The sequence below is a fragment of the Hemicordylus capensis genome, chromosome 4, assembly GCF_027244095.1.
Source record: "Hemicordylus capensis ecotype Gifberg chromosome 4, rHemCap1.1.pri, whole genome shotgun sequence".
NCBI classification, from domain to species: Eukaryota; Metazoa; Chordata; class Lepidosauria; order Squamata; family Cordylidae; genus Hemicordylus; species Hemicordylus capensis.
The window spans coordinates 165126643-165143111 of NC_069660.1; the positions used below are offsets into that span (position 1 = coordinate 165126643).

The 16469-nt window shown below is 44.9% G+C and overlaps 1 protein-coding gene across 1 annotated transcript; it reads left to right on the forward strand.

Moving 5' to 3' along the window:
- The first annotated feature begins 18 nt into the window (after positions 1 to 18).
- On the forward strand, positions 19 to 11037 carry C4H1orf226 (chromosome 4 C1orf226 homolog). The gene is made up of 3 exons (XM_053250670.1): positions 19 to 164; positions 4678 to 4993; positions 8948 to 11037. The coding sequence occupies exons 2-3, from the start codon at positions 4689 to 4691 to the stop codon at positions 9399 to 9401; spliced, it is 759 nt and encodes a 252-aa protein (XP_053106645.1). The 5' UTR covers positions 19 to 164; positions 4678 to 4688; the 3' UTR covers positions 9402 to 11037.
- The last annotated feature ends 5432 nt before the right edge of the window (positions 11038 to 16469 follow it).

Genomic DNA, 16469 nt, shown 5'->3' on the forward strand with positions numbered 1-16469 from the left:
GCATGGAGCTAATGCTGAATCCTGAAACAAAGCAGATGTAAGAAGGCTGCATAGTTTCATGGTACATGTGCTGTCAGTGGCAGTTTTGTGCCTTTCATGATATACAGCGATAGGCAGCCTTGGCTCTCCAGCAGTTGCTGAACTACAACTCCCATCATCCCCAGGTGCAATTTATGGACTCTGACCCTGATCTGTCTAATGTATCTCCTGTAACAAAGCCAAGAACTGTAAAATTGAACTATAAAAACAGGACAGGTTCTGACCATAAGTTTACGGATGAAATGCAGGAAAGAAAAAGTGAATAATTGTAGGGGAGAAGTAATGGAGGAGAATCACCTGAAATAGTCCAATAGAAGAGATGTTTTTCAATAACCAAAAGATGTTTAAAGAAAGGATGTTTCAGTAATATGGTTTAGCCGGGAGGAAATGGCATTTGCAAGGAATGGAGAGAAGTCTTTGACTTGAGATTTGAGTCAGAGTAATAAAGTGAAGAAAAGAAAGAGAGCACAGGAAGAAAGTGTGGACACTTAAATGACAAGAAAATCCATAGTGAATATAAAATGAGAAAGGAAGCCAATGGAGAGGAGAGACATGATCATAATGACGTGCATAGGAAATGAAATGGTAACAGAGTTAGACATTGAAGAAAGATCCAGAAAGAACAAGAGGAGATCAAGAGAATAATAAACAGAAAGTCACAAAAAGGTTGAGAACAAGCAAGAAGAGGAAAGAATTGAGAAAGAGTAAAAGGAAAATAACTATGAGAGGAAAAAGGAAAAAGCAGATCCATCTCCTTCTCTCCCTCCTCCTCCTCAACAACTTTGGACTGACTCTCCAAAGCCACTCTCTTGATCTTGTATTCTCTAGGAACCATTCTATGTCCAACTTCTCCACTGGGGAATTCTTATTAAGAATTCTTATGGCACTTCATGCTCCTCACCTTCCTTCTTTGCTCCTTCTATGACTAATGGTTCATCTGGGCAGCTTTCTTAGAATCTTTTTTTTTTTTTCCTGTTACTTCTTCTCACTCCTTTGACTTTACAGTCCCCATCAACTCCTAAGCTAGACTTTCACCCTACTCATTTTGAGTGAAAATCAAACTGTTCACTCACTAACTCTCAGCTCTAGTTTACCCTCTTCAGTCATTATCTCTACTCATGCTATTGGGCTGCTGAGTGGCTCTGGAAAAACGTTGAGTATCTGGCTGGCTGTTTTAAATTCATGCAAACCTTTTTCTCCTCTTCCACCTGCTTCAATAAGCTACATCACCCTGACCCACAATCATGCCAACAATCCCTGGTGCCTCTTCTCTACCTTTGATGCTCTAGTAAGGCATGCTTCTCTCCTTCCCTCACACTTTCCTGCCAGAACTTTTCATCTTTCTTCAGTAAAGTAAGTTATCCAATGTAATCTCTCTACATGACTTCCTTACCCTGTCCTTCCACCACACTTCTCCTCAATCCAATCTGTCCTCATTTAATCACTCTGCATGTTCCCTTGATCCCATTTCTCTCCCCCCCCCCCGGCTTCAGGTTGCTATCTTACCCACTATTATCCCCAATTCCATCATATCATCAATATAGCCCTCTGCTCTAGCTCCTTTCCCTCTGCCATTGTCTCACATACTTTAATCTCACATACTTTAAAGTGGAGAGGAAAGCTGGTCTTGTGGCAGCAAGCATGACTTGTCCCATTAGCTATGCAGGGTCTGTCCTGGCTGCATTTGAATGGGAGACTAGAAGTGTGAGCATTGTAAGATTTTCCCCTCAGGGGATGGAGCCGCCCTGGGAAGAGCATCTAGGCTCCAAGTTCCCTCCCTGGCTTCTCCAAGATAGAGCTGAGAGAGATTCCTGCCTGCAACCTTGGAGAAGCTGCTGCCAGTCTGTGTAGACAATACTGAGCTAGATGGACCAATGGTCTGACTCGTTATATGGCAGCTTCCTCTGTTCCTATGTAATCCCTCAACCCACCCTCATCCTCTCACTAGCCAATCTCCATTCTTCTTTTGCTTCCAAACTCCTAGAATGTGCTTTTCCTTGGCCTCCAACTATCTGACTTCCAGTCTCTAAGTGAAATGGATGTACTTCTCCCTGCCAGGTAGAAAAGTGTGTCCTCCTCCTCCCTGAGCTCTCTGTTGCTGCTCAGGTGTTTGCTGTCTCCTGCTTAGCTCCTTCAAAGGTTTCCATGTCTATTCTCAGCCAGTTTTTTCTTAACCTGTCAGATCACTCAGACAAGCATTTCCAGTGGAAATGCTTTCCCTCAGACTTCCCCCTCTCTGTTGGGATTCTGCTGGAGTCCCCTACTCTTTTCTTAGGCAACTTAATCAAATCCCATAGCTTTCCATCTACATGCTAATTACTCCAGCTTATATGCTTAGACCCCACCTATTAGATTTACAAATACATCTTGGATGTACTTCAATATCTCATCTCAGCCCCAAACTCAAATTCAAGACTGAACTACTTGGTTTTTCCTCCCAAGCCTTCCACTCTGACCACTTACTATATCTATTGGCACCATCCATCCTGTGACCAAACATCACTTACCTTTGATTTCCCCCCTCTCCTTTGCTCTCCACAATCTGTTGCCAGATTTAGTCTCTAATCCTTGTGTCTAGAAAAGAAAGAGTAAACTTAGTGTTTTCCCAAACAGTACACAAAAGCTCTCCTGTGAACCAACAAAATGGTACAAAATTTCTATATCAAGAATATGTTGACTAGGGCAATGCATATAAATTTAAATCGTATCAATTTTTAAAAATGCATTCATAAAGTAGCGTACAGTCTTGAGATGTATTCAGGAAGAACTGTATTCCAAAGCCCACATAAACATGTAGATGTGACTGAAGATTTGAATTCAGTTGGTGAACTTCTCTCTTTCTTCAAATCTCTCCTCAAAGTTCACCTTTTCAGCAAAAGTCTTTGGCTTAACAGCTTAATTCTCGTTCTGAACTTTAATCAAGCTTCAAATATAGGTATTTGTGTTTGCTGACATCATAGCTTGCAACCATTATATCCCATCCTGTTCCTGTTGTCCTCAGTCTATTGGAGACTGTAAGCTCCTTGAGGATGGGGACATATCTGGTTTTGCTTATAGAAATCGGTGATGTGCTCTATAAAACTCAGATGGTGTTATATTAATATGACTACCACCACATCATGCACGCATGCATTTAATGTCCTTCATGCATAACAGAGAACTGCTGATATAGGAGGAGACCCTGACAAAGCAAGTGGGGGAAGCTTCAGTGGAAAGTAGATTTATAGAGTTTAATGCCATCTTTGCCTGCAGCCAGGGTTAATGTCCTGAGAGTAGATTCTCAGGCAAAAGAGGATGTTTTTCCTAGTTGTTTTAAGATACATTGCTCAACATATTACATAAGAACTCAAGGTCAAGACTCAATGCTGTGTTCTGTTTTTGAAAGCAGAATTGTGAGATGTTGTAGTGATCAGCCTTCCCTCCCTCTAAAGAGTTAACAGGGAGTGAACCTTTGTCTCGACTGACAGGCTGGTGAACTCCAGGGTAGCCAAAGGGTACACCAGGTGGGTGGGACCTAGAGAGCAGTTGCTAGGAATTCTGGGAACAAGAAGGGTGGTCTTTCTTGGAGAGAAGCATGTGTGGAAAGGCTTAGTGAGAGACAATGGAGTTTTGCTCCCTCATGGTTAAAGCCAGTATGGAGATTTCTGTCATGGAATAACTTTGTAGATCCTTAATAGAAAGGATTGCAGGAAGCTTGATTCTTATCAGGAATTGGATGAGTTCAAGGAGAAGGGAATTCAACATAGGGAACAGTTTTAGTCAGACTGTGCATTAGGAACTTCTGTTTCTTTGTATGTGTGTACTTTTGCATATTCCTGATACTATTCTATTATTGTTTACCTGTAATGTAATTTTAAAAAGGAACACTAGCCTACGCCCACCTTACCTAGGGCATTGCAAAAGACTCTAAACATTTAAGCGTGCCTAAGACAACCTATTTTTGTAATCTACTAAGTATTTTTGAGTGTATCTAAGAAAGCTAGAAGCCTCAGACAGAAGCAGTCTGTAGTAATTGAATAAAACTGGGGGTTTTTTTGTTCTTTTCTTTTTACAAGCCTCTCAGAGTTGGTTTTTAACTCAGGAAAATGGAAGGGTGGAAGAGGGATTTCTCTGGTGCAAAAGCATCCTCAAGCGCTCAGCAGCTATTGGTTTTCTCATCACATGTAAGGTTTTTGTATTTATCCAATAAAGAGAGTTTTCCCTGGAATTCCACCCCAAGCCCAGGGAGGTTCAAGCTCTGTCTCTAAGAGGGGGTGGTTGCAGCAGCATTTTAATTCTACAGGAAATATAGATTAGTTTTAGGAGAAGCCTACCCAGGCAGCTCACTATCAATGATTCAGATTTAATTGGCTACAGGTATATAGGTCACTAATAGAGTAGTAAGAGGAGGAGGTCATGAGGGAGGAGCATGTAGCCACAAAACCCACTGATACTCCATCTACTGGGCTTTGGAACTATTTATAGGTACTTTTGACGTAGTTTCAAACACACCTTCCTTGCCAGTTGCCACTTTCCACATTATAATGCCACTGTTAGGTTTGCTCACTCCAGTGGATGGTCCATCAGGCTAAATGAGGCAAGATGCTTCTTCCTGAGACTTCTTCCACTTATACAGGTGTTGCTTGCTTTCTTTTTCAGGTGACCAAAGCATGTTTGAGAATTCGAACACTGTCCCTACACCAAAGCTGCCACCTGCCAAATCTGCTTCCTTGCAGTGCAGATCCTCCTCAGGTATGAGTCTACGAGGCCAGTCCACTGCTTTTGAATGGGTAGGTGGCAACCAGCACCTCAAGCATCTCAGCAAGACAGTTGGCACAAAAGTCAGCGATTTCCTACGCAGAAAGGAGTCCAGCAGCCACAGCAGCCTGGGGGTAACAGAAGTCAATGAGAGCGCAGAGGCAGCACTCTCAGCTGGAGGAGGCACATTGCTGAGCAGCCAGGACCAGGCAGAGAGGTAAGTGGTAGGGATGTGCAAAAAATTTAGGGCACAGAACGATCTGTGCCCAAAACGAGCAATTTCGGGTGATTCGGGGCCGAACCGAATCACCCCCGATGTCCCCCGATATTTTTCGGGCCCGAGCCGAATCACCCGAATTTCGGGCATGAAAAATTTGGGTGATTCGGTTCATGGTTGATTTGGGGGGATTTTTTGAAGTTTTAGTGACTTTGGGGCAATTCGGGGGCATAGCATGGGATCTGGGCAAAAAGAGTGGGGTGGGGTGGTAGTGCCTAATGGGAGCAGGCTACCACCCCAATTTCAGGGGGATTGGGCAAAGGGCTGATTTTTGGTGAATTTCTGAAGTTTTCATGTCTTTGGGGCAGATTGGGGCAGAAAGTGGGGACTGGGGCAGAATAGTGGGGTGGGGTGGTAGTGCCTAATGGGTGGAGGCTACTACCCCAATTTCAGGGGGATTGGACAAAGGGCTGATTTTTTGGGAATATTTGAAGTTTTGGTGTCTTTGGGGCAGATTGGGGGCAGAAAGTGGATCTGCCCCAAAGGAGTGGGGTGGGCTGGTAGATAGTGCCTAATGGGTGGAGGCTACCACCCGTCCCCAATTTCAGAGTGATTGGGCAGAGGGGTGAATTTTGGTGAATTCTGAGGTTTGTCTTCATAAGGTGAAGTGTGCTAAATTGATTACTTCCTTATATTCATAGTAATTGAGAGTGTGAAAAAGTGAAAGTGGGGTCATGAGAGTTGTCTAATTGAAAAAAATCTCATTTGCTATGATAGAATGAGAATTCACACCTCAGAAAAAACTTGGGGACGGGTGGTAGCCTCCACCCATTAGGCACTATCTACCAGCCCACCCCACTCCTTTGGGGCAGATCCACTTTCTGCCCCCAATCTGCCCCAAAGACACCAAAACTTCAAATATTCCCCAAAAATCAGGCCTCTGCCCAATCCCCCTGAAATTGGGGTGGTAGCCTCCACCCATTAGGCACTACCACCCCACCCCACTCTTTTGGGGCAGATCCACTTTCTGCCCCCAAACTGCCCCAAAGTCACTAAAACTTCAAAAATTCTCAAAAAATCAGCCCTTTGTCCAATCCCCCTGAAATTGGGGTGGTAGCCTCCACCCATTAGGCACTACCACCCCACCCCACTATTCTGCCCCATTCCCCACTTTCTGCCCCAATCTGCCCCAAAGACATGGAAACTTCAGAAATTCACCAAAAATCAGCCCTTTGCCCAATCCCCCTGAAATTGGGGTGGTAGCCTGCACCCATTAGGCACTACCACCCCACCCCACTCCTTTTGCCCAGATCCCATGCTATGCCCCCAAACTTCCCCAAAGTCACTAAAATTTCAAAAATTTCCCCAAAATCAGCCCTTTGCCCAATTCCCCTGAAATTGGGGTGGTAGACTCCACCCATTGGGCACTACCACCCCACCCCAAAATTTTGCCCCTGGGCCCCTTTTTTACCCCCCGAATCAATTTGGATTCGGATTAAATCCGAATCCGAACCGAATCAAGGGTGATTCGGGTGGCCCATATTTGGGCACAAAACAGAACAGGGGTGATTCAGTTCGGGTCCCGAACCAAATCACCGAATTCCCGAATTGCACACCCCTAGTAAGTGGCTCCGCAGGCCTTGGTGGCAGCCACTGTTTGCAGCTTTCCCAGGTCAGGGTTGTAGAAATGAAGCTGCAGCAAGAAAGATGGTGCACTCCTGCACCCTTCTCAATGGTTATCAGTGCCAAGGAAAGAAGAACATTTGATGGAACTTATTCAGGGCATGAGGCAGTTGCCCTGGGAATATGATACGACATGATGGCCGCCTCCTGCCATTCTCACAGAAGACCAGAGCAAGCCACCCTGTAGGAAACCTGGATGTTCCAATGGGGCATCAGCCATCTGACTGCTGGTGATACCCTAAAACATTCAGTGATTTTGGCCCCTGCATAGCCATATTTTCAATTAAAAGAAGGGGGTGTTGTGGCACTCTACCATTATGTGTGTACCAAAAGTGTTGCTCGCCACAACAGGCAGACTGAAGATCGAAAGAAGTTCCAGCTGAATTAGCTCTGTGGCTAAAATCATCACCAGGGCTGTGGTGCTCTTGGAAAATACTTTTTCTTTGGAGAGCTGAAAGAGGGTTATGCTGGTCTCCAAACTGTGCTATCCTATGGATGAAATAGTTGCCACACTTTAACTGCTTTCTGAATAGTTCATGTACTGCCTTTTGGTTTAAGCAACTGCCATTTTAAAATCAATTTTACAGTTATTACAGTCTAATGTGGAGGTGTCCAGCAACTCCTCTTATGTGGTTATCCTGGTTATAACTACATAAGAAGCAACTGCTCTTATGCGGTTATTTCAGTTTGTGACTCCTGATTATGTAGATAAGCTGCCTGGAGTGGTATAGCCTACCACCTGTTCGCTTGACCCTTGTCCGACATGGCTTAGACTATCTGGCAGGGGGGTTGTTGTAGAGGCCCTGGTAGATAGTTTAAATGATTATCTAGACCCATTTCAAACTGGTTTTTGGGCGGGCTATAGGGTGGAGACTGCCTTGGTCAGCCTGATGGATGATCTCCAACAGAGAGATGTCAGAGAGTATGTGACTCTGTTGGTCCTTTTGGATCTCTGACAGCTTTCAGGATTATCGACCATAGTATCCTTCTGGGCTATCTGAAAGGGTCGGGAGTATGCCTCTAAGGCATGCACGTGTGCTCGTGCTCACATTTTTTTAAATGTCTGCAAAATTAATGTTAGCTCCCACTCAGGTTGAATCAGAATGCCCCCACTCTGAATGCACTGTGCACACACTGCCTTGATACTGCCACCAAATCAAAACTCATTCCACACATAGGTGAAAATAATTAGAGAGAACTCTTGTTGGGAATGGGAGGCATTGCTTTGCAGTGGTTCCTCTCCTACCTCAGGCAGATTCCATATGGTGTCACTTTGCAGTGATGAACCTCCTTTCCCTCTAAAGAGTTAGCCGGAAGTGAACCCTTGTCTTGACTGAAAGGCTGATGGCCTGCAGAGATCACCCAATCAGTCCACTGGGGTGGCGGCGGGGACCTAGAGAGCTGTTGTCAGGAAGTTCTTTGTTGGAAGAAGCTAGGCAGGAGGTGCACATGAGGACATGTGGCCAGGAGATTGGCTGCAGGAGAATAATTCTGCAGATCCTTGGAAGATAGGAGGGCAGGAAGCTTGAATTCTCATCAGGAGTTTGGTGAGTTCAAAGCAAGGAGCTAGAACTTATGGCTTCGGGAAGTTTAGCATAGGAAACAATTGTCAATTTTGATCTGTCAGTTCTGGATCACGGTCACACTTCCCCAGAAGGAAAAGCTAGAGAGTCTGGGAGAACGCTTTTAGACCCAAAGCTCTCCCTGGTGTCTCAGTCTGAGGCAGTGGCCAGAGGTGCTTTCTATCAGCCAGCTGATAGCCAGAGGTGTTTTCTATCAGTGTCGGCTGAGATGCCAGGTGCATCCAGTTCTTGAGATAAACGACCTCAGAACAATAGTACATGTGCTGGTAACCTCCAAACGACTACTGCAATGCACTCTATGTGGAGCTACCTTAGTATGTTGTCTGGAAACTGCAGTTACAGAATGCAGCAGCCAGGTTGGTCTCTGGGTCACCAAGTCTTTAAAGACACATTCATTCACCCAAGCTTTTTAACTAGGCTTGTGGTTTAAATTGTTTTAATGTTTTAATTTCTGGTTTTGTTTTATTTTGCTGTAAACCATCCTGAGATGGAAGTTTGGGGCAGTGTTAAATAAATAAATAAGAAATAAGAAATAAAATATATTTTTTCTTAACTGCCTGGAACAGCCATATTGTTTATATTGTCCCTCAAAGCAGTGTTGATTCCAGGTCATGGTTTCTGAAGGATTTGCTAAGGCAGGGTACTGGTACAGAGTCCTTCTCTTAATGGCCTTTTCTTATGCTTATAGGCAGGTACCAATTGATTCCATTCCCCAACTCAGCCCACCCCCACTGATTACCAAAAAGCGAACTCCAAGAGCACTGAAAACCACCCAAGATATGTTGATTGCTTCCCAACCATCGATGAAGAACACAGATGGTTCCATTCCAGAGGAAAGCCAAGGGGGTCCATGCCAAGCTGCCAGGACAGAGGAGTGGGAGGCACAAGAGGATGGAACCAGTCCCAGAAGGGCTTTTGGTGTTCCTGACCTCATTCATAAGGACAACCTGGAACCCAAACTGAATACTGCCTACAGAATATGCCCCATCTCTTGCGCAGAGAATTCTGCTCTCAGTCTCATTTCGAGCCCTGACAAAAGCCTTCCTGAGTGCCTGTTGCAAAGCAACATGGATCCCTCAAAGGCAAATATATCCACTCTGGAAAGTGAAGGCCACAGCCCAGACTTGCTGTCCTTTGAGTAGTGCTGTGTCCTTTCATCAGCAGCTGGGTTTATACTCATTTCATAGCCAAGTCCATCACCACCATTGTTTAAGATTTCCTGAGCCAGATGTCTTGCTACTTGGAATATTTCCAGAGGGCCGCTTCCTGTGCACTGTAGGACAAAGTTGCAGCAGGAACCATCCCAGAAGCCAGCCACTGGGACTCCACAACCTGTGCTAACCCTGCATCAGTCCCTGGATGTACTGGCTGGGGACCAGCCTGGACTAAGGTAACCTGCACAACCTGACTGTGGGGATTTGCGGTATTGAAATTACACATCCAAATGGAACCACCTGGATGTACTCTTAGGCTACATTCCTACAGAATCCTGGGATGTATACATGATCCCAGAAGAAATTACCTCTCCAGATCCTAGAACTGGTCCTGTGAACAGATAACGAAGATGCTCTTGTTTTGCTGGAGCTGGGTCTTCCGGCCATTCCTTCCGCTCTGCACTCGGATCACCTCAGGTGCTGTCACACTTCAGAGCTTCATAATGGTGACTCAAGTGCAATTCAAAAGTGAAAGCACTAAGAGAGGCATTTCTATTGCTTCTCCCAAAGCAATGCTCCATTCCTTTTCATCACTAGCCCTTTCCTGTACAATACGTCTCTCAACCAATAGTGCTGATGGGTATGACTTGAAGGAGTAGCGATCCTGGCTTCTGTGAGTTATGCTAAAGGTTCTGCACAAGCAGGCACTTTAAATCAACTTCAGGAATGCCTTAATGTAAGCCACAGCCTCTGCTTTAGCCACTCAAAGACAGTAAGAGGCCAAATCTGTCTGCATCAAATCTTGCCGCCTTTATTTGAGCTGTTGACCCCGACAAGCTTCCTGATAGCACTTCCACTGGAGTTCTGTTCATCCAGATGGCCAGGGACCTTAGTCTCTTTTGCCAGATTGATGCTCTCAGCAAGAGCTACATGCCTGTTTTAACCAGTTCTGGGGGAAATTCTCTACAGCAGCATGGTGCTCAAGTGCCATCCTTTATGCTAGTGTCTGCCAGGAAGTACAGTCTATACTTGTGCTGCTACCCTTACCACCCCATGATCCTTCTAGAGCCTGTCGGGTCCTGATATCCCTCTTGTACGCTATCCAACACTAGGTGTTTTCAAGCTAGAGAACAAGGCATATAAGCCAAGCAAGTTGTTGCAAATTATTCTCTGTAACTTGTTCCCTGACCAGCCACCTGCTGCTGCTGCAGTAGCTTCCACTGCCATCACTACTGCTGCCACCGCCACCACCTTTCCCTCCCTCTCACAGTGCAAGCTATTTCTACAGCTTACACTGTAGAGGTCTGAGCATATTTTGGTTGCTGACATGCATATCCAGAAAATACCATTTGCAGATGTCAGCCTCACTGTGAACACTTCATTTTTTTAAATTAAGTTCTGTCATGCATAGTGCAACCACTATGCAGATGCTCAGATGATTTCCAGATGATGGACCCATCTGGGAATCTGGCCACAAAACTTTCTTGTCAAAGGACTTCCACTACATCGGTGCATATTCCCCTCCAGAATTGCTCTCACCTTTTCTTTGTATGGTTGTCATTTTTTCCAACAAAGCTTCTGTACACTAGAGCTGTAATAAATATGCACTAATATTTGAGCTTCAGTTGATCTTCCAGTTTTGTCACTCGAATTTTGAATGCGAAATCTGAATTCAGGTTTCAAATGTGCAATTTTACTTTGAATTTTGATAGCTTAAGATGTGTTTGGCATCTCTTGAGTATCTTGATTTTTGCAGGCTCAAATGTGACATATCATAAGCTGCCAATTGTTGAATACTGCCAAGTAATAATTACCACTGCATGTTACCTACTCAGTGCTTCAAGAGAAAAATCTGTTACATGTGAACTAGCAAAATACTAAATCATATTGCACACCGACAATAAAATATGGTATACTAGTGGCTTTCAAATTGTCTTCTAGGGAGCCCTGGGTTCTTTGAAACCTTATCAAATGTTCTTCAGTGAGAACAGCTCCATAACGGCAAGTAAGATTCCCTGGAAGACTGCCACTGATCTTTCTCTGTCTTACAGATGAAATGTTAAGTGTTCTCTAGGGCACAGTGTCAGGTGACAGTGAAGCCATAGTTTGCATTCACAGAGTGTACAGCCTAGGACATGCCCCAGAATCCTCTGCAACTTATGGAGCGTTTCTTGGCAGACAAGGTGTCATTACTCCTACCAGAGCAAGGGGAGGAGGAGGGAGTTCACTGGGGTTGAATTCTTGTCTGTAAGGGATTCACAGTAGGCTTCACCATCCATTTTATTTTAGTGTGAGACAAACCACTCTTTCTACATAAGATTCCTGGGGGACGTTAAAGTGGCAAAACCCTCCCAAAAAAGGCTGAGCAGTCTTAGGTCTTGGGTGACTAAAGCAGACCCAAAATGAAGAGTAGCACACTTCAGCAATGAGGATTTTTTAGATTTAAGGGGAAAGGTATGCAATTAAGAACAATTGTAGAGGAGAGGAGAGCTGGTCTTGTGGTAGCAAGCATGACTTGTCCCCATAGCTAAGCAGGGTCTGCCCTGGTTGCATATGAATGGGAGACTTGATGTGTGAGCACTGCAAGATATTCCCCTCAGGGGATGAAGCTGCTCTGGGAAGAACAGAAGGTTTCAAGTTTCCTCCCTGGCTTCTCCAAGATAGGGCTGAGAGAGATTCCTGCCTGCAACCTTGGAGAAGCCGCTGCCAGTCTGTGAAGACAATACTGAGCTAGATAGACCAATGGTCTGAGTCAGTATATGGCAGTTTCCTATGTTCCTATTGTGTTTTCATAAAACAAATTATAGGAGAGTGTTTTCATTAAATTAGGCAACTTGTATTCCAAGCAATACAAAAAAGAAAAATAACTGTCCTCACGCATCTAACTGTACTGGTCCTTATAACTCCTTCTGGAAGGCTGCGTCCTTCCCATGTCCTCACCAGCTCAGCCCACTGCTTCCTCAGGGCCCTCCTGGGACAGACTAACAAGCCAAAGCTTCTGCTGGTAGCTGAGCCAGAAATCCCTGTCCAGTCCTTTGGATTGGTCCCTTTGATTTGAACTTCCTGGGCTTTTTAGCTTTTTAGTGAAGCCCACTCTCCCAGCAGTTGCTCTAAGTGAGGCCTAGTCCTCCCTCCAACCTTTACTATCACTACACAAGGTTATGTTGGAAATGTTGCCTGAAGGTAGAACCTCATTGTGATTTAACACTGTATATCAGCTATCACTACTATTATACTAAATAACACTGCATGTTAACTGTCAAATACTGCCAGATATGAAATTGATTGATTAAGTGCCGTTACGTCGGTGTCTACTCTTAGTGACCACATAGAGAGATTCTCTCGAGGATGATTTGTCTTCAACTTGGCCTTTAAGGTCTCTCAGTGGTGCATTCATTGCTGTCGTAATTGAGTCCATCGACCTTGCTGCTGGTCGTCCTCTTCTTTCCTTCAACTTTTCCCAGCATTATGGACTTCTAGGGAGCTGGGTTTTCGCATAATGTGTCTGAAGTATAATAGTTTGAGCCTGGTCATTTGTGCCTCGAGTGAAAATTCTGGATTAATTTGTTCTATGATCCATTAGTTTGTTTTCCTGGCTGTGAAAAACAGATATGAAATATTGAAATCGAATATACAGATTATCAAATATTTGGAAAATATTCAAGCATGGATTGCATATAAGGAGAATATTCACTATCAAAATCTGCAAAGAATAATTCTGAAGCAGAGATGTGAGAACAAATCCATTTTAGCTCCTCTTATAACAAATACATGATAGGAGAAAGTTGCTGGTGACATTTTTTCCATCCTTGCCCCTCCATGCTGGGAAAGTGAACCTTCTGACTTTCTGTTATGCAGCTGTTAAATGCACAGAGCCTGTGTCAAGAGCAAACAAAGGGTAGCTAATCCTTGTATGGAATAAGGCACAACTACACCTCCTGGAGTAAATTAATTTAAGCACAACTGGCTGACATCCAGACTAATGAAGCACTGGTGAAGAGTTATAAACTAATGCTGCATTGTTGCTTGTGTGAGGACAATGCATTTTTGATGAACTCCTTGGAAGCACTCTGTGCCACCCAAAAATATGTCACTGAGGACTGTGCAACCCTCAGGGACATGGGGGGAGCACAGAGCACTTCTGGGGCAAGGGAGGTTGTCAGTCTGCTCCTACCCCCATCCCCACCCCCACCCCCACCCTCACCCCCGCTACATGAGCAGTAAAGCTGAGTGAGCTGCACTCTTTAGAAGCACCAGAACTTCTCCTGTAGCACTGATAGCACCAATGTTTCAGTACTCTGGACGTTAGCCACTAATTACATGTGATCAGGCTGTGGGTCAATCACTCATCTCCTGCATATATAGAAATGTAAATTATGAGTAAAGCTTCTACTCTGATCAAAGTGAACAATATACATTCCTGAACTGGTTGGACATGAATTTTTAAAGACAGTTGAAGGTAGGTGGTCAAACTAGAGATTTGTGAAATGGCTTAACCCCAAAGCCATCCAAACAGGGCTGGTTTGAGAATGGGGGAGGCCAGTGGGAGGAGGGGGAACCTGGAGACCCCCAGAGGCGGTGAGTTCTTTTTTTAAAAAAAAAAAAAAATCCCCATTAGAACAACTGGACAGGCTCACAAATGTGTGGGACAGGACCAAACATGCCCGGTTCCATTCAAGTCCAATTCGGACTTGAACTGAACTAGCATACTGGTTTTATGCACAGCCCTAAGTCAAACTGAGTAATCATTCAGCCAATCCTATCCATATTAACTCAGACCAGTGTTCCCTCTAAGGCATGCACACAAGTTTTTGATGTCCGCTCAGTTAATTTTAGATCCCGCTCAGATTGAATCAGAAAGGTACGACTCTGAATATGTGTGTATGCTCACTGCCTTGATATTGCCATCCAGAACAAAACTCATTCCGTGCACACTGATGAAAAAAATTAGAACAGACTCAGTGTGCTAAGGTCCACTCTGTTATAGGGATGTGCACATAACTGGTTTGGAGGCCCTTTATGGGCCTCTGAACCGGTTCGAAGGCAAGGGGGGTTCTGCTTTAAGGGCAGGAGAGGGTTCACTTACCCCTCCCTCCGCTTTCCCCCTACCAGTGCTCCGTGTTCTAGAAGTCCACCGTGGCGGCAGCATACCTACCTGCCACCCGTTGCCACTTTTACCGGAAGTAGGTGGAAGTATCTGACGCGTCTGTGCCCACAGACGCGTCGGATTCTTCCGTCTACTTCTGGTAAAGGCAGTAACAAGGTGGCAGAGAGATATGCTGCTGCCCCGGTGGACTTCTAGAACACGGAGCACCGGCAGGGAAAAAGCAGAGGGAGGGGTAAGTGTACCCTCCCCTGCCCTTAAAGCAGAAACAACAATACCCTGCCTTTGAGCCTCCCCCACCCGGTTCCGTACACATCCCTATTCTGTTTTGTGGGGGCTTATTCTCAAGCAGATGTGTACAGGATTACAGCCTTAATTTCCTGAGGAAAGAATCACCTGAAAAAGTATGAGATATTTTCATCACTTTCTATTGAAAATGTATGCATTTTTCAACTTTCTAAGGCTGTAACACAAATATCTGTTTCAGATATGTAAGAAGTGTATGCTTTTGCTTCCTATATAAATTTGTAATGTATTGTATGCTGGTATGAAGAAATGTAAGAAAGATTCTGTATCAACTTTTAATGAAAGGAGAGGGCTAGCAGCTGAAAATCACAGTTTGTATCTATTATTTAAATTGGTTAGGTAATGTCTATAGTATTTGATGATCTGTTCAGATTGCACAATAAAAACTCTTTTCATCTTATGAGACCTACTCATTTATTTGTGTGTTTCTCTACCTTGCCATGGCTTAAGATCTGCAAAAGAGGCCCCCTCATATTGGGAAGTTGAAATGGTGGGGACGGTCTAGGACCCTGCCCAAATGGTTTTTTGTTTCCAGTTGTTTCTCGGGCACCTAAGCCTCAAAGTGATAAGCCCACCTGCATCTAATGAGCAAATTCACAGGTGAATTCTCCAGTGCATACTTCAGCACTTGCACCGCAAACCTACAATTATTTGGACAAAGAGTCTGACCACTGTTTTGATAGATACCTTAGAACAATGTTTCTCAATGTTTTTTTGAGTCATGAACCGGTACATTCTTCGTGCGTAGTTTCCCGGACCAGCAGTTAGTAAAGCGGTTGCCCCCTCACCCCCAGGTGCACACACTCCCAAACAATTTTGAGCCAGTGGGAGCTCTCTGGAGCTCATTTCCAGACAGCCCTCACTGCTGGATAATATACATTTTGATGAAGCAAAATGAACATTATCCAGCACTGAGGGCTGCCTGCCTAGAAATGAGCTCCGAAGAACTCGCCCAGGCTCAGTGGATTCCGGGTCCCGCCCCTCTGCACATGACATCACACAGAGAGGGGTGGGGCCCGGGATCCACAGAGCCCAGGTGAGCTCTCTGGAGCTCATTTTTAGGCAGGCAGCTCTCGCTGCTGGATGATGCTGATTTCACTTCCTTGAAATGAACATTATCCAGCAGTGAGGGCTGCCTGGAAATGAGCTCTGCAGAGCTCACAACGGCGGCCCCCACTGGTCGGGTGATTTTTATTAGTGATTAATATTCTTGATACCTTAGAATTGGTGTCATATACTAAGCCCGTGTGCCAAATCTGAATAAAGTGCACTGGTGTGCCAATGCCATGCAGAGGCTGCACAGTACCACACACACCTGGTGAGGAAGCTTCTTCATGGAGAGCTGAACCCTGAGTCAGCACATGTGGAGATGTGCGTGGGAGCAATGAGGGGGAGGTACTTCGTTTGAGTGCTTTCCCATAAAGTTATCAGGCAAAGGCTTGGAGAAACCGTCACTCCCCACACACACCTCCCATTGCACCCTGCACACTTTGCCAGCCACTGCCAGGGTGTGTACGGGGCTCAGCCTCCCATAAAAGATCACACACACACACTGGATGCATGTGGCACTGTGCAGAGACAGCTGTCCTGCGAGCGGGTACTGTAGAGAGATTTGGAGCAGTTGAAGCACTGATCTGGCACCAATT

What these genes read in the sequence shown, in the direction of transcription:
- C4H1orf226 (XM_053250670.1), top strand. Translation starts at nt 4,689, where the DNA reads ATGTTTGAGAATTCGAACACTGTCCCTACACCAAAGCTGCCACCTGCC. An exon ending in AGCCAGGACCAGGCAGAGAG is followed by an intron (nt 4,994 to 8,947) that starts GTAAGTGGTAGG and finishes TTATGCTTATAG; the next exon opens with GCAGGTACCAATTGATTCCA.